Here is a 22267-nt window from a genome sequence, read left to right as displayed (position 1 = left end):
TTGGAGTACACATGTCTCTATAGAGAAATGCTTTCAAATTTTTTGGGTGGATACCCAGGAGAGCGATTGCTGGGTTGTATGGTAATTCTATTCGTAATTTCTTGAGGAAACTCTACACTGCCTTCCATAGTGGCTGCACCAGTCTGCATTCCCACCAACAGTGTATGAGGGTTCCTTTTTCTCCACAGCCTCTCCAACACTTGTTGCTATTTGTCTTGTTGATGATAGCCATTCTGACTGGGGTGAGGTGATATCTCATTGTGGTTATTTGCATTGCTCTGATGATTAGTGATGTTGAGCATTTTTTCATATGTCTATTTGCCATTTGTAAGTCCTCTTTGGAGAAATGTCTCTTCAGGTCCTCTGCCCATTTTTCAATTGGGTTGTTTGGTTTTTTGTTTTTGAGTTTCATGAGTTCCTTGTATATTTTGGATATTAGACCCTTATCAGAGGAACTGTTTGCAAAAATCTTGTCACATTCAGTCGGTTGCCTCTTTATTTTGTCGATGGTTTCTTTTGCTGTGCAGAAACTTTTAAGTTTCACATAGTCCCTTTTGTTTATTTTAGCTTTTACTTCCATTGCCTTTGGAGTCAAATTCATAAAATGCTCTTTGAACCCAAGGTCCATAAATTTAGTACCTATGTTTTCTTCTATGCAGTTTATTGTGTCAGGTCTTGTGCTTAAATCTTTGATCCATTTTGAATTAATTTTGGTACATGGTGACAGATAACAGTCCAGTTTCATTCTTTTGCACATGGCTATCCAATTCTCCCAGCACCATTTATTGAAGAGGCTGTCTTTCCTCCATTGTATGTTTTTAGCTTCTTTGTCAAAAATTATCTGTCCATATTTATGTGGTTTTATTTCTGGGTTCTCAATTCTATTCCATTGGTCTATGTGTCTGTTTTTCTGCCAATACCATGCTGTTTTGATTATTGTAGCCCTGTAGTACAAGCTAAAGTCAGGCAGTGTGATACCTCCAGCATTGTTTTTTTTTCTTAAGATTGCTTTGGCTATTTGGGGTCTTTTGTTGTTCCAAACAAATCTGATGATTTTTTGTTCTATTTCTTTAAAAAATGCCATTGGGATTTTGGTGGGGATTGCATTAAATCTGTATATTGCTTTGTGTAATATGGCCGTTTTAACTATGTTGATTCTTCCAATCCATGAGCACGGAATGTCTTTCCATTTCTTTGTGTCTTCAATTTTTTTCAAAAATGTCTTATAGTTTTCAGCATATAAATCCTTCACATCCTTGGTTAAGTTTGTTCCTAAGTACTTTATTCTTTTTGCTGCAATTGCAAAGAGAATTGTTTTTTGTATTTCTTTTTCTGAGATTTCATTGTTAGTATATAAGAATGCAATGGACTTTTGTACGTTGATTTTGTAGCCAGCAACTTTACTTTATTCATTGATTGTTTCTAATAGCTTTTTGGTGGAGTCTTTAGGGTTTTTTATATATAGCATCATGTCATCTGCAAAGGGTGATATTTTAACTTCTTCATTCCCAATTTGGATGCCTTTTATTTCTTTCTCTTGCCTGATGGCTCTGGCAAGGACTTACAACACTATGTTGAAAAGTAGAGGTGATAGGGGACAGCCCTGTCGTGTTCCTGAACGTAGGGCAAAGGGCTTCAGTTCTTCACCATTAATTATGAGAGTAGCTGAGGGCTTGTCATAGATGGCATTTATTATGTTAAGGTATTTTCCTTCTATACCTATTTTATTGAGTGTTTTAGTCATAAATGGATGTTGTATCGTGTCAAATGCTTTTTCTGCATCAATTGATAGAATCATATGATTTTTGTCCTTTATTTTGTTTTTGTGCTGTATCACATTGATGAATTTGTGGATGTTGAACCATCCTTGTGCCCCAGGTATGAACCCCAATTGGTCGTGATGAATAATCTTTTTAATGCATTGTTGTATTCGATTTGCTAAAATTTTGTTTAGGTTTTTTGCATCAGTATTCATCAGAGATATAGGTCTGTAGTTTTCTTTTTTTGTGTTGTCCTTACCAGGTTTTGGTATCAGGGTAATGTTGGCCTCATAAAATGAGTTAGGGAGTACTGACTCTTCTTCAATGTTTTGGAAGAGTTTGAGCAGGATTGGTATTAGATCCTGTTTGAAGGTTTGGTAGAATTCACTAGTGAAGCCATCTGGTCCCGGACTTTTGCTTTTGGGAAGGTTTTGGATGATTGATTTAATTTCTTTACTGGTGATTGGTCTGTTTAGATTTTCCAGTTCTTCATGGCTCAGCCTTGGAAGGCTATATGTTTCTAAGAACTTGTCCATTTCTTCTAGGTTATTGAATTTGGTGGCATATAGTCCTTCATAGTATTCTTGAATGATCCTTTGTATTTGTTTGGTGTCCGTGATAACTTCCCCTTTCTTTTTCTGATTTTGTTAATTAGTGTCTTCTCTTTTTATCTTCGTGAGTCTAGCCAAGGGTTTGTCGATTTTGTTAATCTTTTCAAAGAACCAGCTTTTTGTCACATTAATTTTTTCTATTGTCTTTTTGTTCTCTATTTCATTAAGCTCTGCTCTGATTTTTGTTATTTCCTTTCTTCTGCTGACCTTGGGTTTCACTTGTTCTTCTTTTTCTAGTTCTTTGAGGTGTAACATGAGGTTATTTATTTGGGATTTTTCTTGTTTCTTGAGATAGGCCTGTAATGATATGAATTTCCCTCTTAAAACTGCTTTCATCGCATCCCAAAAATTTTGGTAGGATATATTTTCATTGTCATTTGTTTCCATGTATGTTTTGAGCTCTCCTCTAATTTCTTCTTTGACCCAGTCGTTATTTAAAAGTATGTTGTTTAATCTCCATGTATTTGTGTTTTTTCCTGCTTTCTTTTTGCAGTTGATATCCAATTTCAAAGCCTTGTGATCAGAGAATATGCTTGGTATGATTTCAATCTTCTTAAATTTGCTGAGGCTGCTTTTATACCCCAATATATGGTCTATCCTTGAGAATGTTCCATGTACACTCGAAAAGAAAGTATAGCCTGATATTTTAGGATGAAGTGCTCTATATATGTCAATTATGTCCAATTCATCTAATGTGTCATTTAGGGCTGCAATTTCATTTTGCAATTGTGTTTTGGTCAATTTCTCCCTTGCATTCTGTTAGTAGTTGCTTGGTATATTTCGGTGCTCCCTGATTGGGGGCATAAATATTGATGACTGTTCTGTCTTCTTGTTGTATAGTCCCCTTTACCATTATGAAATGTCCATCTTTGTCTCTTGTTATCTTTTTCACCCTGAAGTCTGTTTCATCTGATATCATTATGGCTATACCTGATTTTCTCTGGGTACCATTTGCTTGGAGTGCCAATTTCCACCCTTTCACTTTGAGTCTATGCTTGTCCTTGTAGCTGAGATGTGTCTCTTGTAGACAGCATATGGTTGGATTTAGGTTTTTGATCCAATCTGCTACTCTGTGTCTCTTTATTGGTGAGTTCAGTCCATTTACATTTAGGGTGATTATTGATATTTGAGGATTTCCTGTCATTCTCTCTTTAGTTTTCTGGTAAGGCTGTGACTCCATTGTTTCTTTGCTCTTTTGTTGTTGTCTATTATTTCTGTGTGGTGGTATTCTATGATGTTTCCCTCTGTTTTTTTTTTTTTTATTACTGTATATATTTCAGTTCTGGATTTCTTTTTGAGTGGTTACCCTTAAGATTATGTAAAAGAAAGTTTGATATTTAGAGTATTTCATGTTCTTCAGCACGCTTACTTTCTCCATTCCCATATTCCGGTTCAGGCCTTTATGCTCCCCTTTTTTACGTTTCGGTTGTCGCAAATTGTCCCTGTTGATGGTGGTCGAATAGCCTCCTTTAGTATTTCTTATAGTGCGGGTCGTGTATTAGAAAATTCCCTCAGCTTCTGGATGTCTGGAAAGGTCTTTATTCCTCCTTCATATCTAAAGGAGATCTTTGCTGGATATATTATTCTTGGCTCATGATTTCTCTCTTTCAATAGTTTGAATATTTGGTTCCACTCCCTCCTAGCTTGTAGAGTTTCTGCTGAAAAATCTGATGATAATCTAATGGGCTTTCCTTTGTAGGTTACCATCTTTTTTTACCTGGCTGCCTTGAGGATTCTTTCTTTGGTGTTAATTTTAGACAGCTTCAATACAATGTGCCTTGGAGAAGGCCTGTTGGGATTGAGGTAATTAGGTGTTCTATTTGCTTCTTGCATTCGAGGATCCAGTTCTGTCCACAAGTTTGGGAAGTTCTCATTGACAATTTCTTTGAGTATATTCTCTGTTCCCTTCTCTGTTTCTTCTCCTTCTGGTATGCCCATTATTCTTATATTGCTCTTTCTGATGGAGTCAGAAAGTTCTTGTAGAGTTCTTTCATTTCTTTTAAGTCTCAAGTCTGTTTCTTCTTCCATCTGTGTAATTTCCAGGTTTCTATCTTCGATGTCACTGATTCTTTCCTCCATCTGGTCAACTCTACTACCTAAGCTGGATAATATATTGTTAATTTCTTCTATTGAGTTCTTAATCTCCAGAAATTCTATTTGGTTCTTTTTTAAAATTTCAATCTCTTTCATAAAATGCTCATGTTGTTCTTTGATTGCGTTTCTGAGTTAATTAAATTGCCTTTCTGTGTTTTCTTGCATCTCTTTGAGGTTTTTCAGAACTGCAATCTTGAATTCTCTATCATTTAAGTCACATATTTCCATATCTTTAAGTTCCTTTTCTGGAGACTTTTCACTTTCTCTCTGAGCTTCTTTTTGCCTTGGTTATTCATGGCAATTACTGATTTATTATTTCTCTTCCTAGACATCTACAGAAGTGGCTTCTGCAATAGGTTGATAGGAAGAGGTATTTCTTTTGTTTTCCAATACTTGTTGGAAGAATGTTTTATTTTTTCTCTGACTGCAGCCTTTTTTTTTTCTCTCTGACACAGTAGTGCTATATTTTCTCTGCACTTTTCCAGCTTCTCACACAATGGGGGGATTCCCTGGGAGACGGGTCTCTCCTCTGTTAAAAGTTCACCTGGGTCATAGGGCACCACGTCCCTGTGGGGGTGCGGAGAGCTTTTGAAGTTCCAAAGCTCTTTCTGCACCCGATTCAGAGCCTGTATGTTTCAGCAGTTCTGTTTATTCCTGCAGGGATCTGCCCAGATAGGTGGGGCCAGGGGCGGGGTGAGTTGTGAGAGGTGGCCCAGAGCAATGGTGGTGACCACCACCATAGCCGGTTTTGCTTCCACAGCTCCCTCCCCTTTGCTGGAACTAGTTGGGCTGCGAATCTGTTTCTGTGGTCCACAGTTCTCAGAATAGCAAAAATCCTGTTCTTTTCATCTGACTCCTACTTTATCGCTTCTAGCACCGGGCAGGTGGGGGTGGGGCGAGCTTTGGGAGGATAGGGAGGGGCGGGTAGTCTCAGTGCCTAAGGCTTCCATTCTCCGCTGGGCAGTGAGGGCTTAAACCACAGTTTTCAGCCTTCTTCCCTCAGTCTTTGCTGCCGGGAGCGTTGGGTTCAGCCGTGCTATATGCTGCCCCCTCAGCTCTGTGGGCCATAAGCGAAGCCCTAGCATTCTGAGTCCTTCCCTCTCCCGCAGCTGCGGTAGTTCCGGGATGCAGCGAGCTCGGAACACTGAGCTAGGTCTGCGTCCTGCACCCGCGCGGCTACGTGCCCCGCACTTCTCCCTTACCTCCTCCCCCGCTCACGCGATTCGCCCACCTGGAGGTGAATGAAGTAGTGGACCTCTTCATCTTGCCTGTCTGCTGTGCAGGGAGTCCTTTGTGGAGTTATTGTTGTCCGATTAGTTGTAAATTCCAGAAGAGCTTTACAGAGGATCACCTCACGCCGCCATTTTGATCCGGAATCCATGTTAATTTCTTAATTTAAAATTTTATTGGTTTACATTTAGTTGTGTTTTGTATTATAAAGAAATGTTAGCATTTATTTTATAACATATTATTGTACAAGCATGTTTACATAACAGATAATTCTAAACACTAGAACAGATACAAAGTACAAGATTTTATGTACCTGTAATATATTTGCCATATTTACACATCATTGAAGGCCAAGGACTCTGTCTTTTTAAGTTTGTCAAAGATTAACAAAATGGATTATCAATTTCCGGGGTATTAACCTGCATATGGCTTTTTTTAAAATCAATTTCTAGAATTACACTTTTAACTCGTAAGCATAAATAAAGGAGTTAAAAATATTTAAATAGATATGGACTTAGTATGACCCATGTATAATGCACTTCCTTATTTTTCCTCACAAGTTTAGGCAAAATTTGTGCATTATACACGGCATAATACGGTACTTAGGAAGGATGTAGAAAAGTCCCAGGGAGAGTAGCTGTGGCCTGAACGATTTAAGGAGTAATGGAATGCAAGAGTGAGTTTCCCGTTTTTTTTTTTTGAGAAGTTAAAAGCTGACTAGGCAGTAAGCATGAGGATTAAAGCTCTAAAGAAAAGGCACATTAGAAGAAAAATATTCTAACATGTCATCTGCATTACAAGGAAGGGAAAATATATTTGTTTGCATCAGGAAATGTTGAGAAAATTGATGTCACTTAATTGAGAAATATTTTTGAGTATGTTTGAAAGGGCCATGTCCTACACACTAGGACAGAGCAGTAAAATTACAAACAAGTTTCTCACTCAGTGTTTATATTTTATTAGGTGAAGATAAAAAGAGCAGTAAAAATAATTAAGATAAAATCAGACAGATTATTATTATGGAGGGAATAAAACAGATCAGTGGAATGGAGAGGAAGTGTTGAAATACTAGAGAGGTATTTGTAGTGGTGACTGATGAGGTCATGCTAGTTGTAAAGAAAGATTAGAAAGCACCATAGTAAGTGGATAAGAGGAAGAGAAATCCATTAAGTATTAGGTATGACACATGGTGCAATATTTTTCCCCTGGAAAAGAGAAAGGTCTAGTTCTTTAATGGGGCAGATACAGGAATGGAATGTAAAAGTCCCTTTGACCACCTGAGGTGGAGAGCCTACTACTTTGTTGGGTTCTGACACTAGTATTTTCTCATTAGACTTCCAGAACTCTCTCATTTAGATCCCACAATAAAAAAGGCCCACATTCAACCATCTATGAAAAATGTATCACTGTGTCCTGTCCATGACATGACAGGTTCACTGCAGAACATCTGACCCTGAGGTCACTAGAGCTAGGAGACTGCATACTATGTTCAACTCCAAGGAAGATGGCCCTGCTATTAGCGTCAGCCCTAGAGTGAGGCTTTGTATGCTCAGGCTGTAATTGGTCCAAGAAATGAAGAAAGAAGAGTTCTTTCAAGAGCAGGAGAATTTCACAGCTGGCATGTTTGTAAGTCAGATCTGAGGGCTGACTGTACAGTGGGTAACTCTATGGTTTGTCTTACCGTGTTTCCCCAAAAATGAGACCTAGCGAGACCATCAGCTCTAAGACGTCTTTTGGAGCAAAAATTAATATTTTAAAATAAGACCGGGTCTTATATGTAATATAAAATAATATATTATAATATAATATGATGCAGGGTCTTATATTAATTTTTGCTCTAAGAGATGCATTAGAGCTAGTGGTCCAGCTACGTCTTATTTTCAGGGAAACACATACAAACATGAGAAAGTAATTCTAATTATTACAGCTCCTTGAAAATTTAACTTATTTTTTCATTATGGTTCTTATCATAGAATGCATTTTTAAAAAAGGAAAGATATTAGGTATTATAAGATATGTATTAGGTATTATAAGATAATTGATTCACCCTGAAAGGAAGTATCACTTATTAGGCATGCAAAAGATAATTTATGTCTTCAGAAAGGGTCTTGACAGACTAACACAAAATATCTTCAAAATCTGAAATGGTGTGACTCTCTTAATCAAAAATATTGATTTTTTAGCTTGAATAAAATGGAAAAATGGTGATATCACATGAAAATATCTTACACCTGAAAAAGGACACAAATATCTGAACATGTGTTTGAGCTAGCCCATCTGTTTTTTTTTAGGAAGAAAATAGCAATGCAAATTATGTGCTGGGCACTGTAGTCTGAGCTGGTGTTGCTGGGTTGCACATAATAGAGATGGTTTCTGTCATTATAGATCAGTATTCAAAAATCTGAGTAGAATGGTATTAGAAATAACGTCATACAGATAGAAGAATATTTCTATAACTAGATATATTATGGCCAGAAAGTAGGTTTTGAAGTGGTACTGATAACTAATGTATCTATTTAGGGAATTTGTGAAGTGGAATTTACAGTTTTGAATTGAAGGATGACAGAAGAAAGAAACCAAAGAAAAATAAATTGCAATGGTGATATATTTTCTTTATGGTAACAGTTAGCGGTGAAATACAGCAGAATGATTAAAACTAGACCAATGACCATTGTCAAAAAAAAAGAAAAAATAGGTGGTAAGATTTCTCGACTGATGGAAAAGTGTCCAATAATGAAAAATCTCAGAAAATGAAATTGACAGCTTTGTAAAAATCTTTTTGAAAATGCTTGTTGAATGCATTCAATAGAGTACTGGAAAAGCACTCTTTCCTTTGTTGCTGAAATTCAAGTATTCAGTAGGAGAAATGATCTTTCTGAGTTGATACCCCCTTCCAACTTTGATTTTATAGTTGTTAAATGAAACATAATTTAAATTTTGAGTCTGCTCGTTTCTGAAAATGGTGACTTAAATAAAACCTAGAGTAAGAGGAACAAAAAATACCTCCCTCCCTCTTTCCCAAACAAACAAAACACAAAAACAAAAAAAAATCCCACTTTGTTTTTGAGTGAATGTTTGGTGATAGAAAGGTGAGATATTTGGTATGGAGTGAGAAGAAAGGGGATGTTTGGATTTAGACACGTACAGATAAAAAAGCATATTGATAGATGCGTAGCTATAAAACAGGATTTCTAGATGACAGCACTTTGAAATTTTGAAATCATATATTTTTTGTTTTGGGAGCTGTTCTGTGTCTTGTAGAATTAGCACCATTGTTGGTTTCTACCATTAGATGCCAGTAAGTATCTGGCAGTACGTACTGTGTTGTAGAGGCCGATTAAGAAATGTCAATGAATCAGGAACGAATATGGTGGTTATTTCCTCCTCGATGGGAAGAGGTGGACATTATAGGAAAGAGTACAGTGAAAAAGGAGAAACATTTTCCTATAATTCCCCAAAACCTTATTATATAAAGTATTTAATAACAGGAAGTTTTGAAATTGTGTAGTAGTTTTTCATTTGGTCACATGATTCTATTGAAGCAACTCGGTAGCAGAACAAATGAAAATGATGCTCTTTAAATAAAAACAGAGTCTCCAAAATAATGAGCTCATTTTAGGCAAAGCATTAATGATTGTCAACAGTGACGGGCACATAATATGTAGTTGCTTCCATATTTGTTGTCTAAGTCAGGAGAGGAATGGAATGCTCTGTCAATTACTGACAGTATATAAAGGTCCAAGGCAAGTAGAAGACAGAGACACTTCAGAAACATCCTCTTGCAACTCACCTGAGTTCCCTTCTCCTGACAACATGTGTGGCAACTACTACGGTAACTCCTGTGGCTATGGCTGTGGATACGGCTCTGGCTGTGGATTTGGCCCCTATTATGGCCATGGCTATGGATCCGGATATGGCTGTGGTTATGGATCCGGATATGGCTGTGGTTATGGATCTGGATATGGCTGTGGTTATGGATCTGGATATGGCTGTGGTTATGGATCCGGATATGGCTGTGGATATGGCTCTGGCTGTGGCTACTGGGGCTACCGGCCACTGTGCTATAGAAGATGTTACTCTTCTTGCTGCTAGAACATCACTATCCAAGACTCGTTTGCATCTGAAATGTCAACTCTCAAGAGAATGATGATTCAAGAATCCATACCTCAAGGTTTCTATATCCAGGGAATGCCATGCTTGACAGAGGTCTTGACTTCCAACCACCCATTTCTTAGGATAGTGTTTTTGTGGCACAAGCTCTTTGATATCATCTGACTATGTTCCTGTGTTAGCCATTCCTCCCTTAATCTCTGATTCTCTGGTATGACTGTGTTAATGATACTAATATCTTATGGTTGAACAAATCTCCATTCTCAATAAAAATGATTTTTTCTTTCTAACAAATCTCTGTGTACTTACTTGTGAATTCTTCCTTGTCTTGTAGAATCAGCACCATTCTCGGTTTTTGCCATAACACATATGTTATGTCATATAACATATAACATTATTGTTATACTAGCATCAAAAATAATATCTTGTCCAATTACTTGTCATATCTCACATGCTCAGGCACTCACATACACAATCATAAATCACACTATTTCAGAAGTGTGCTTAGAAATTGCAGTGTATCTGGAAGAGAAAGAAAAATGCTGCTTACTGTAATTTGCCATGTCTAATGCCCTTCCATTTATAATGCACACCCATGTTTTAGGCCCAAAGTTTCAGAGAAATAATCTTTTTAAAAATTTTTTTGAACCTACTGTTTATTTGTTTACATTTAGGTACTTATTTTTTTGTATTATAAAGGAATTTTAGCATGTATTTTAACATATTATAATATAAGAATTTTTATGTAACAAATAATTATAAAATACAAGAACAGGTATAAAGTGCAAGAAAATTTATGTACCGGTAATAAATTTTTGATACTTATGCATCTTAGAAGGCCAAGAACTCTTCGTCATTGTAAGTTCGTTATAAGTTCAACAAAACTGATGATCATATTCCAGGGTATTATTTTGCATATGTATGTCGTTATTGATTTCTAGAGTTACACATTTAAATCCTGAGATAAATAAAATAATTAAAAACATTTATGGAGATATGGAAGTAGTACTACACATCCTTATTTTTCCCTCACAAAGTTGGGCAAAACAGTGTGCATTATACACACAAAATATGGTACTTAGGAACGATGGGGGGAAATCTCAGGGAGAGAAGCCTTGGCTTGAGTGATTTAAGGAGTAATGGAATTGAAGAGATAGTTTCCAGAATTATTGAGAAATTAGAAGCAGACACATGTAGTTAGCATGAGAAGTAAAGCTATAAAGAAAAGACAAATTAGAAGAAAAATATTCTATCATATCATCTGCGTTACAAAGAAGGGCAAATATGTTTGTTTGCATTTATGAAGGTTGAGGAAATTGATGTCACTTAATTGAGAAATATTTTTCAGTATGTTTGAAAGGGCCACATCCTATACACTAAAGACAAAGCAGGAAAATTACAAATAAGTTTTCTACTCAGTGTTTATATTTTATTAGGTGAAGGTAAAAAAATCCAATAGAAATAATTAAGATAAATTCAGGCAGATTATTGATATGGAAGGAGTAAAACAGCTTAGTAGAATGCAGAGGAAGGGTTGAAATATTAGAGAGGTATTTGTTTTGGTGACAAATGAGGTGATATCAGTTACATAGAAGGATTAGAGATATAGAAGCAAGTGTGAAAGTGGAAGAAAATCTATTAAGTCCCAAGTATGATCAGGTGGAGCAATGTTTTTTCAGCTGGAAAAGAGAAAGGCCTAGTTCTTTAATGGGGCAGGTACAGGAATGGGATGAAAAAGTCCCTTTGACTTCCTGCAGAACCTACTACTTTGTTGGGTTCTGACACTAGTGTCCTTTTCTCATTGGCCTTCTAGAAGTGTCTCATTCATATCCCACATCAGAAAATGACTTTCAGACTCAGATTCAACCAGCAGTGATAAATGTGTCATTGTGTCCTCTCCATGACATGACAGAGGTCACTGTACAACGTCTGACCCTGGGGTCTCTGGAGCTAGGAGACAACACAAAATGGCCAACTCCAAGGAAGATGGTTTTGCCATCACTCTCAGCCAGAGGATGAAGCTATCTGTGCCCGGGCTGTGATTGGTTCAAATGATAGAGAAATAGGAGTTCTTTCAACAGCAGAACAGTTCATAGCTGGTACATTTGTAATTCATATCTGAGGGCTGACTGTGCTGTGAGTAATTCTGAGGTTAGACTTATAAACAGGGGAATGAAATTCTAGTCATTGCACTCTTTGAAAATTTACCTTACTTATTCATTGTAGTCCTTATTATAGAAGGCATTCTAAAAAAAAAAGAAAATATATTATTTATTAGGTATTATAAGATAATTGATACATCCAAAGGGACGATAACCTACTAGGAATGAGTAAGATAATTTATGTATATTGAAAGGGTTTCGACAAACTCAGGATTAAGATATCTTCAGAAATATGGACAGATAATTTTCATAATAGTACCTCAAAACATACAATGGAGAAAAGACAGCCTTTTCAATAAATGGCGCTGGGAGAATTGGAAAGCCACACGCAAAAGAATGAACTAGACTGTTATCTTTCACTGTATCAAAATTAAGTCAAAGTGGACCAAAGACCTAAACAAAAGACGCAGAACAATAAATTGCATATAAGAAAACATAGGTACTAAACTTATGGACCTTGGGTTCAACGAGGATTTTAGGAATTTGACCTCAAAAACAAGGGAAGTAAAAGCTAAACTAAATAAATGGGACTATATCAAACTAAAAACTTCTGCACAGCAAAAGAAACCATTGACAAAATAAAGGGGACAACCAACTGAATGGAAGAAGACTTTTCCGAAGAAGCCTCTGATAAGGGGCTAATATTCAAAATATATAAGGAACTCATACAATTCAACAACAAGAAAACAAACAATTTAGTTACAAAAAGGGCAGAGGACCAAAGAGGACATACAGATGGCCAATAGACGTATGAAAAGATGCTCGGCATCAATAATCATTAGAGAAATGCAGATAGAGACCACAAAGTGATATCATCTCACACTAGTGAGAATGGCTATCATCAACAAGAGAAATAATAACAAGTATTGGAGAGGCTGTGGAGAAAAAGGAACCTTCTGTTGGTGGGAATGCATATTGGTGTAGCAGCTATGGAAGGCAGTGAGGAGGTTCCTCAAAAAATTAAGAATAGAATTACCATATGACCCAGCAAACCCTCTCCTGGATATCTACCAAAAAAATCTGAAAACACTGATCCATAAAGATATAAGTGCTCCAATGTTTATTGCAACTTTATGTACAGTGGCCAACACATGGAAACAACCAAAGTATCCTTCAATAGACGATTGGATAAAGAGATGTGGTATATATGGAATACTATTGGAATACTATTCTGCTATAAGAAAAGATGAAATAATGGCATTTGCTACTAAATGAATGGATCTTGAGATTATTACACTAAGTGAAATAAGTCTCAGAGAAAAAGTCGAGACCATGTGATTTCATTGATATGTGGGATGTAAAACTGAAAGCAACAAAGTAGCAAGAAAAACAAACAAAGAAACAAAAACTAATGGACACCGACAATAGTTTAATGGTTACCAGAGTGTAATGGGGGAGGGAGTTGGTAGATGAGTGTAAACAGGATCAAATATATAGTGAAGGAAAGAGAATTGATTCTGGGTGGTGAACATACAATGTAATATATAGACGTTGTGTTACAGAATTGTATACTTGAAACTATGTAACTTTGCTAACCATTGTCACCCCAATAAACTTTAATTGAAAAAAAATGATACCTTCAGAATCTGAAATTGTGTGACTCTCTTAGTCAAAAGTGTTGATTCTTTTCGCTTGAATATAATGGGAAAATGGTGATAATATATCCAAATATTTTGTAGCTTAAAAGTGATACAAGTGTTTGAACATCTGTTTGACTTAGCCCATCTGTTTTTTATTGGAAAATATTGATTGAGTGCAAATTATCAGCTAGGCACTGTAGTCAGAGCTTGCTGTACAGGGTTGCATATAATAGAGATGGTTTCAGCCATTATGGATCAGTATTCAGAAATCTAACTAGAAAGATATTAGTAATAATGTGCTACAGATAGGAGAATTTTTCAATAATCTAGAAGTGATGTGGCCAAAAGGTAGGTTTTGGGAGTGTTACTGAAAAGTTATGTCTATTTAGGTAATTTGTGAAGTGGAAGTTATGGTTTTGAATTTTAAGAATGACAGAAGAGGAAAGAAACTGAAGGAAAAGCAATTGTAATGGGGATATATTTTCTTTATGCTTATTGTTAGGGGTGAAATATAGCAGAGTGATCAGATTGACCAATGACCACAATCATAAAAAATAAGAATATTTCTCAAGTGAAGGAAAAATAATGAAAATTCTCAGGAAATGAAATTGGTAGCATTAGCATTGTAAAAGTCTTTGTGAAAATGCTTGTTGAAGTCATTCAATAAACCACTCTTTCCTTTGTTGTTTAAATATGAATATCCAGTAGAAAGAATGACCTGAGTTTATACTTCCATCCAAATTTGATTTTATAGTTGCTAGAGTAAAAAATAATTTAAATTTTGAGTCTGCTTGTTTCTGTAAATGGTGATTTAAGTAAAACCTAGATAAGTAAGATGAGCAAAAAATCTTTCCCTCACAAACAAAAAGACAAACAAACAAACTTACCTTTTTTAGAACATGTTTGGTGATGGAATGGTCATGTGTTTGTATGGACTAAGAAAAGGGTATATTTGGATTGAGACACCTATAGATAAAGAAGTGTATTTATAGATTTATAGCTATAAACCCGGATATCTAGATCACAGCACTTTGACATTTGAACCATATGTTTTTTTGTTTAGGGGAGAGTTCTGTGTCTTGTAGAATCGGCACCATTCTCAGTTTTTGCCATAAGATGCTACAAAGTGTCTGGCAGTAGGTGTCAGGGTGGGAGAAGCCAGACAAGAAGTTGCAATGAATCCAGAAAGGAGATGGTAGTTATTTCCTTTTCTATGGGCGAGGTGCACATTATTGGAAAGAGTAGACTGAAAAATTGGCAATGTTTTTCTACAATCCCTCAAAACCTTATCGTATAAGGCAGTTAGTAACAAGACGTTTTGAAATTGGGTATTACTTTTACTTTTGAGCACATGATTCTATTGTGACAACTCTTTGTGAAAATGATAAAACCAGAGTCTCCAAAATATGAGCTCATTTTAAGGAAAGCATTAATGATTGTCAACAGTGACTGGCACATAATATGTAGTTGCTTCCATATTTGTTGTCTAAGTCAGGAGAGGAATGGAATGCTCTGCCAATTACTGACAGTATATAAAGGTCCAAGACAAGTAGAAGACAGAGACACTTCAGAAACATCCTCTTGCAACTCACCTGAGTTCCCTTCTCCTGACAACATGTGTGGCAACTACTACGGTAACTCCTGTGGCTATGGCTGTGGATACGGCTCTGGCTGTGGATTTGGCCCCTATTATGGCCATGGCTATGGATCCGGATATGGCTGTGGTTATGGATCCGGATATGGCTGTGGTTATGGATCCGGATATGGCTGTGGCTATGGATCCGGATATGGCTGTGGATATGGCTCTGGCTCTGGATACTGGGGCTACCGGCCACTGTGCTATAGAAGATGTTACTCTTCGTGCTGCTAGAACATCACTATCCAAACCTCGTTTGTGTTTGTAATGACGACTCTGAAGAGAATAATGATTCAAGAATCCATACCTCAAGATTTCTATATGCAGAAAATCCCGTGCTTGACAGAGGTCTTGGCCTGAACCACCCATTTCTTAGAACAGTATTCTTGAGGCCCAAAGCTCTGTGGTATCACCTGATTATTTCCCAAATGTTAGCCTTTCCTCCCTTAATCTGTGATTCCCTTTATGACTGTGTTGATGATACTCATGTCCTACAGCTGAACAAATCTCCATTCTCAATAAAAATGATTTTTTGTTTCTAAGAAATCTCTATGTACTTACTTGTGAATTCTTCCCTTTAAAGTGTTATGGTCCCTCTGGAAAATTGGACTAACAATATGTTTCCTGAACCTTGGTATACCACAGACATTAATTCTTATAGCAGCATCAGAAATAATGTCACCTCCCCCTAATTGTCATATCCCACATGCTCAGGCAGTCGCATGCACAACCATAAATCATACTATTTCAGAAGTGTGCTTGGAAATTTCATTGTTCCTGGAAGAGAAAGAAAAATGTTACTTACTTAGGAAGGATGTACAAAAGTCCCAGGGAGAGAAGCCATTGCCTGTGTGATTTAAAGAGTAATGGAACGGAAGAGATAGTTTCTAGGATTATTGAGATATTAAAAGCAGACACAGGTAGTTAGCATCAGGAGTAAAGCTATAAAGAAAAGACAAATTAGAAGAAAAATATTCTATCATATCATCTGTATTACAAGGAAGGGCAAATATATTTGTTTGTATATATGAAGATTGAGAAAATTGATGTTATTTAATTGACAAATATTTTTGAGTATGTTTCAAAGGGCCACATTTTATACTTGAAAGAAAGCAGGAAATTACACACATTTTTCCTACTTGGTGTTTTTTATATTAGGTGAAGATAAAAAACTAATGAAAATAATATAAATTCCGACAGATTACTGATATGGAGGGGAGAAAACAGCTCAGTGGATTGGAGATGAAGGTTTGAAATATTAGAGAAGCATATGAACTGGTGACACATGAGGTGATGCCACTTGCAAAGAAATATTAGAAAATATAGTAGCAAGTGTAAAAGTGGAGGAGAAATCCATTAAGTACTGGGTATGATCAGGTCATGCAATGTTTTCCAGATGAAAAAGAGAAAGGCCAAGTACCTTAATGTAGCAGATATAGGAATGGCATTAAAAATCCTTGTGACAATAGTTTAGTGGTTACCAGATGGTAAGAGGGCATGGGGGGAGAGAGATGAGGGTAAGGGGGATCAAATATATGGTGATGGAAGGAGAACTGACTCTGGGTGGTGAACACACAATGGGATTTATAGATGATGTAATACAGAATTGTACACCTGAAATCTATGTAATTTCACTAACAATTATCACCCCAATAAATTAAAAAAAAATCCTGTTGACTTTCTGAGTTGGAAAGCCTACTGCTTTGTTGGGGTCTGACGTTAGTGTTCTTTTTCCATTGACCTTCCAGACAGAACTGTCTCATGTAGATCCCACAGAGGAAATGCCTTTCAGACTCACGTTCAACCATCAGTGATAAATGTATCACTGTGACCTCTCCATGACATGGCAGGGGTCACTGCACAATATCTGACCCTGAGGTCGCTGGAGCTAGGAGATCCCACAAAATGGCCAACTCCGAGGAAGATGGTCCTGCCATCACTGTCAGCTCTGGAGGGAGGCTATCTGTTCCCAGTTTGTAATTGATCCATGTGATGCAGACCCAGGCGTTCTTTCAAGAGCAGAAATAGTTTCACAGCTGGCATGTTTATAAGTGAGATGTGAGGGGTGACTGTGCTGTGGGTAACTCTGAGGTTCATCTCTCACACAGGGGAAGGGAACTCGGTTATATCTCCTTGAAAATTTAACTTATTGTTTCAAAATTTAACTTATTGTATCATAGAAACTGTTCTAAAAAAAACGAAAGATACTAAGTATTATAAGATAAGCATTGTAAATTAATTAATACCTCCAGGAAGGGAGTATCACTTATTAGGCATGTGTAAGATAATTTATGTATTCAGAAAAGGGTCTCAACAAACTCACTCTTAAAATATTTTCAGAATCTGAAATGGTGTGATTCTTTTAGTCAGAAATGTTGATTCTTTCAACTTGAATAAAATGGGAGAATGGCAATAATACATGAAATATCTTATAGCTTAAAAATGCCACAAATGTTTACACATGTGTTTGACTTAGTGCATTCATTTTTTATTGGATAATACTGAGTGCAAATTATGTGCAGTCAGTGTACTCAGAGCTGGTTATGCAGGGTTACACATAACAGAAATTGTTTCTGCCATTATGGATAAGTATTCAGAAATCTGAATAGTAAGATGTCAGAAAAAAGTGTCATATAGATAGAAGGTTTTTTCCATATCTAGAGATATTGTGGCCAGAAAATGGGTTTTGGGACTGTTACTGAAAAGTATTGCGTCCATTTATGGAATTTGTGAAGTGGAATTTATGGTTTTGTATTTTAAGAATAACAGAAGAGAAAAGAAACCGAATGAAAAGAAAAACTATAATGGAGATATATTTTCTTTATGCTTATTGTTAGGGGTGAAATATAGCAGAATGATCACATTAGACCAATGACCAATATCACAGAAAAGTAAGTAGGGCAATTTCTCAGCTGAAGGAAAAAATGTCCGATAATGAAAATTCTCAGAAAATGAAATCTACAGCACTGTAAAAATTTTTGTGAAAACGCTTGTTGAAGGCATTCTGTAAAGTACTGGAAAACCACTCTTTCTCCTCTGTTGTGGAAATTCGAATATCCAGTAGAAGGAATGCTATTTCTGAATTTACATTTCACTCCAACTTTGATTTTATAGTTGTTAGAGTAAAAAATAATTTAAAATTTGATTCTGCTTGTTTCTGAACATGGTGATTTAAGTAAAACCTAGATATTAAAATGAGCAAAAAAATCTCTCCCTCCCAAACAAACTAACCAACAAAAACAACAACAACAAAAAGCCCACTTTTTTTTTGTTTTGGTTTTGAGTGAATGTTGGTGATGGAATGGCCAGATGTTTGGTATGGATGTTTGGTCAGATGTTTGGTAAGAAGAAATGGTATGTTTGGCTTTAGACACCTATAGATAAAGAAGCGTATTTATAGATGCATGGCTATAAACTAAAATTTCTAGATCACAGCACTTTGACATTTTGAACAATATGTTTTTTGTTTTGGAAGCTGTTCTGTGTCTTACAGAATTAGCACCATTCTTGGTTTCTACCATTCGATGCCAATAAGTATGTGGCAGTAGGTATCTGGGTGGTGGAAGCCTGAGAAGAAGTTGCAATGAATCCAGAAAGAAGATATTATTTATTTCCTTTCCTATGAGCAGGGGTAGACATTATAGGAAAGAGTAGAGTGAAAATGGGGCAATGTTTTCCTACAATCCACCAAAACCTTATTATATAAGGTATTTGAGCAGGAAGTTATGAAGTTGGATATTAGTTTTAGTTTTGGGCACTTGATTCTATTGTTTCAACTCTGGTCGAGCAAATGAAAATGGTAAAACCAGAGTCTCCAAAATAATGAGCTCATTTTAAGGAAAGCATTAATGATTGTCAACAGTGATGGGCACATAATATGTAGTTGTTTAAATATTTATTGACTGAGTCAGGAGAGGAATGGAATGCTCTGCCAATTACTGACAGTATATAAAGGTCCAAGACAAGTAGAAGACAGAGACACTTCAGAAACATCCTCTTGCAACTCACCTGAGTTCCCTTCTCCTGACAACATGTGTGGCAACTACTACGGTAACTCCTGTGGCTATGGCTGTGGGTACGGCTCTGGCTGTGGATTTGGCCCCTATTATGGCCGTGGCTATGGATCCGGATATGGCTGTGGTTATGGATCCGGATATGGCTGTGGTTATGGATCCGGATATGGCTGTGGTTATGGATCCGGATATGGCTGTGGCTATGGATCCGGATATGGCTGTGGATATGGCTCTGGCTCTGGATACTGGGGCTACCGGCCACTGTGCTATAGAAGATGTTACTCTTCATGCTGCTAGAACATCACTATCCAAACCTCATTTGTGTTTGAAATGATGACTCTGAAGAGAATGATGATTCAAGAATCCATACCTCAAGATTTCTATATCCAGGAAATCCCGTGCTTGACAGAGGTCTTGGCCCGAACCACCCATTTCTTAGAATAGCATCTTTGAGGCCCAAAGCTCTGTGGCATCATCTGAGTATGTCCCAAACGTTAGTCTTTCCTCCCTTAATCTCTGATTCCCTGGTATGACTGTGTTGATGATACTAACTTCCTACAGTTGAACAAATCTCCATTCTCAATAAAAATGATTTTTTGTTTCTAACAAATCTCTATGTACTTGTGAATTCTTGCTTTTGAAGTGTAATGGCCTCTCTGGAAAATTGGGCTAACAATGTTACCTGAAGCTTAGGTTTTTCCTTGATCTAACACAGGCATTTATTCTATATCAGCATCAAATATAATGTCTCCTCTACTTGTCATATCCCAAATACTCAGGCAGTCGCATGCACAACCATAAATCACGCCATTCCCAGAACTGTGCTTGGAAATCACTCTGTCTAGAGAAGAGCTGGAAGAGAATGATATTGGGAAGAGCACCTATTTAGGAGGTTATAGCAAAAGTCCTAGGAAGAGGAGGTGTAAGGTGGAGGAATAAGTCAGAAAGAGAATTTCTAGTCTTACTGAAAAAATTGAAGCTGACTTAGGTGTTAAACATTAGAGGTAAAGAAGTAAGGAAAGGATAAGGTTTAAGAAAAAGTTTATATTTTATTATCTGCATTTGATTGAAGTGCAAATATATTTATTTTCAAGATTGTGGTTGAAGGTATGATTTAATTCACTTAATTGACAGATATTTTTGAGCAATATTGTAAGGGCCACATTCTGTATTCTCTAAACCAAAGAAACAGTAGGAACATGTAGACAATTTCTTTTTCTCAGAGTTTTATATTCTAGTTGGTAAAGAGGAATAATAGCAAGTTAAAAATAATTGAGATGGTGATCACTTCTTTAGGTACATAAATGTTGAATAACTATGGTGTACCCCTGAAACTAATATAATTTTATGTATTAGCTATATTTTAATAAAAATCTTTTTAAAAATACATAAAAAATAATTGAGATAAATACGGACAGATAATTGCTTGGAGGTAATAAAACAGGTTAATGGAAAAGAGAGTTAGAGTTGAAGTATTAGGAGATAGTTTAGGGAGGTAATTTGAAGTGTGACAAATGAGCTGATGCCTCCTATAGAGAAAGATTAGACAGGGCAGTATCAAGTGTAAAAGGTGAAAAGAAATCTATTAAGTTTTGGGTATGTCCAAGTGGTTCCACTTTTTCCAGTTGGAATACAAAGTTCTAGTACTTTACTTGGGCTGTAGTGCCTTCATGGGGCAGATGTGGGAATGGGATGAAAAAGGCTTGTTGACTTTCTGAGTTGGAGAACCTACTACTTTGTTGGGTTCTGATGTTAGTGTCCTTTTCTCATTGACCTTCCAGACAGAACTTTCACATTAAGATTCCACAATAGAAAAGGCTTTTCAGACTCACATTCATCCAGCAGTGATAAATGTATCACTGTGTCCTCTCCATGACATGACAGGGATCACAGCACAATGTCTGACCCTGAGGTTGCTAGAACTAGGAGACCCCACACAATGTCCCACTCCAAGAAAGATGAAATGAGGCTATTATTGTCAGCCCTGGAGTGACGCTATGTATACCCAGGCTGTAATTGGTCCAAGTGAAGAAACAGGAGTTCTTTCAAGAGCAGGACAGTTTCACAGTTGGCATGTTTGTAAGTCAGATCTGAGGGCTGACTGTGCTGTGGGTAACTCTGAGGTTTGTCTCACAAACAGGGGAAGGGGATTCTAATTATTAAAGCTCTTTGAAAATTTAACTTACTGTTTCATTATGTTCCTTGCTATGGAAAACATTCTGAGAAAAAGAAAATATATAATTTTTATGCATGAAGAAGATAATTTGCATATCCTGAAATGGTCTATATAAGCTAACATTTAAGGTATCTTCAAAATCTAAAACGTTGTGACTCTTAGTCAAAGAATATTTGAGACTTCCAACAGAGTAGAAAGTGAAAATGGTGCTAATGTGAAAGAGACAGGGTGATAAAAATAGCAAGTGTGTGTGTGTGTGTGTGTGTGTGTGTGTGTGTGTGTATGTGTTTGTGTAACATTTGTCTGGTGAAGTTTGGGAAAAATGAAGATTTGGCATATATCATATGTCTAATCAAGATTAGGCATATGGAGGAAAGAACCATTGAGATTAGTGAGTACTTTCTGTAGTCAGGAAATGATTTAGACTTTAAGACTCCTTTATGAGGAAACATAGAATTCTTTTCTTTGATGAACTGTTGCATATTGTAGAGATTTTATATTGTAGAGATTTTAAATTGTAAAATCAGTGATTTGTCCTTTCAGTAATTTAACAAACTTAAAGATCTGTATTCCAGCAGTGTGCTGTGATTGATTCTGGGGATACAGAAATAAAACACCAAGTCCCTTCTTCTAAGGACACAAAATAGTATGTCATTCATTCACAAATTAAGTAGGAGTTTTCAGGTGTAATGGGGCTACTGAGGAATAACTCAAGGGGGAAATCTAACTCAGTCAGACTGTGGAAAGGAAAGTGTAGACAAAGGTCAGAAATTGCTTCCAAGGGAGAGTGATATGTGAGCAATCATAAAGGATGAGTTGAATTTGGTGTTACATGAGAGGAAAAATAGAATTCAAGGCAGAGGAATTTAGGGAAAGTAGCAAATGAGCTGGCAGC

General features: G+C 36.6%; 3 protein-coding genes across 4 annotated transcripts in view; all 3 read left to right on the top strand.

Moving 5' to 3' along the window:
- LOC308507924 (uncharacterized protein) overlaps positions 1–22267 on the top strand; it is a gene marked incomplete at both ends in the record, with an annotated part of 70791 nt that overhangs the window by 31362 nt on the left and 17162 nt on the right. The window contains one exon of one of the 2 annotated variants that reach the window (XM_081073992.1): positions 19215–19446. The exons of the other annotated variant lie outside the window; for it this stretch is intronic. Within the exon in view, the coding sequence (XP_080930118.1) occupies positions 19215–19446 (232 nt within the window). Of the gene's footprint in view, positions 1–19214; positions 19447–22267 lie in introns of those variants that run through there. 2 annotated transcript variants of the gene reach the window in all.
- LOC308507950 (uncharacterized protein) lies at positions 9509–9787 on the top strand (the record flags this gene model as incomplete). The annotated part of the gene is made up of 1 exon (XM_081074058.1): positions 9509–9787. The coding sequence occupies one exon, from the start codon at positions 9509–9511 to the stop codon at positions 9785–9787; it is 279 nt and encodes a 92-aa protein (XP_080930184.1).
- Positions 15163–15417, top strand: LOC308507975 (uncharacterized protein; the record flags this gene model as incomplete). The annotated part of the gene is made up of 1 exon (XM_081074091.1): positions 15163–15417. One exon carries the CDS (start codon positions 15163–15165, stop codon positions 15415–15417), a length of 255 nt encoding a protein of 84 aa, XP_080930217.1.

Source organism: Rhinolophus hipposideros (assembly GCF_964194185.1).
Source record: "Rhinolophus hipposideros genome assembly, chromosome: 2".
Classification (NCBI taxonomy): domain Eukaryota; kingdom Metazoa; phylum Chordata; class Mammalia; order Chiroptera; family Rhinolophidae; genus Rhinolophus; species Rhinolophus hipposideros.
This window is presented reverse-complemented; position numbering and strand designations above follow the sequence as displayed.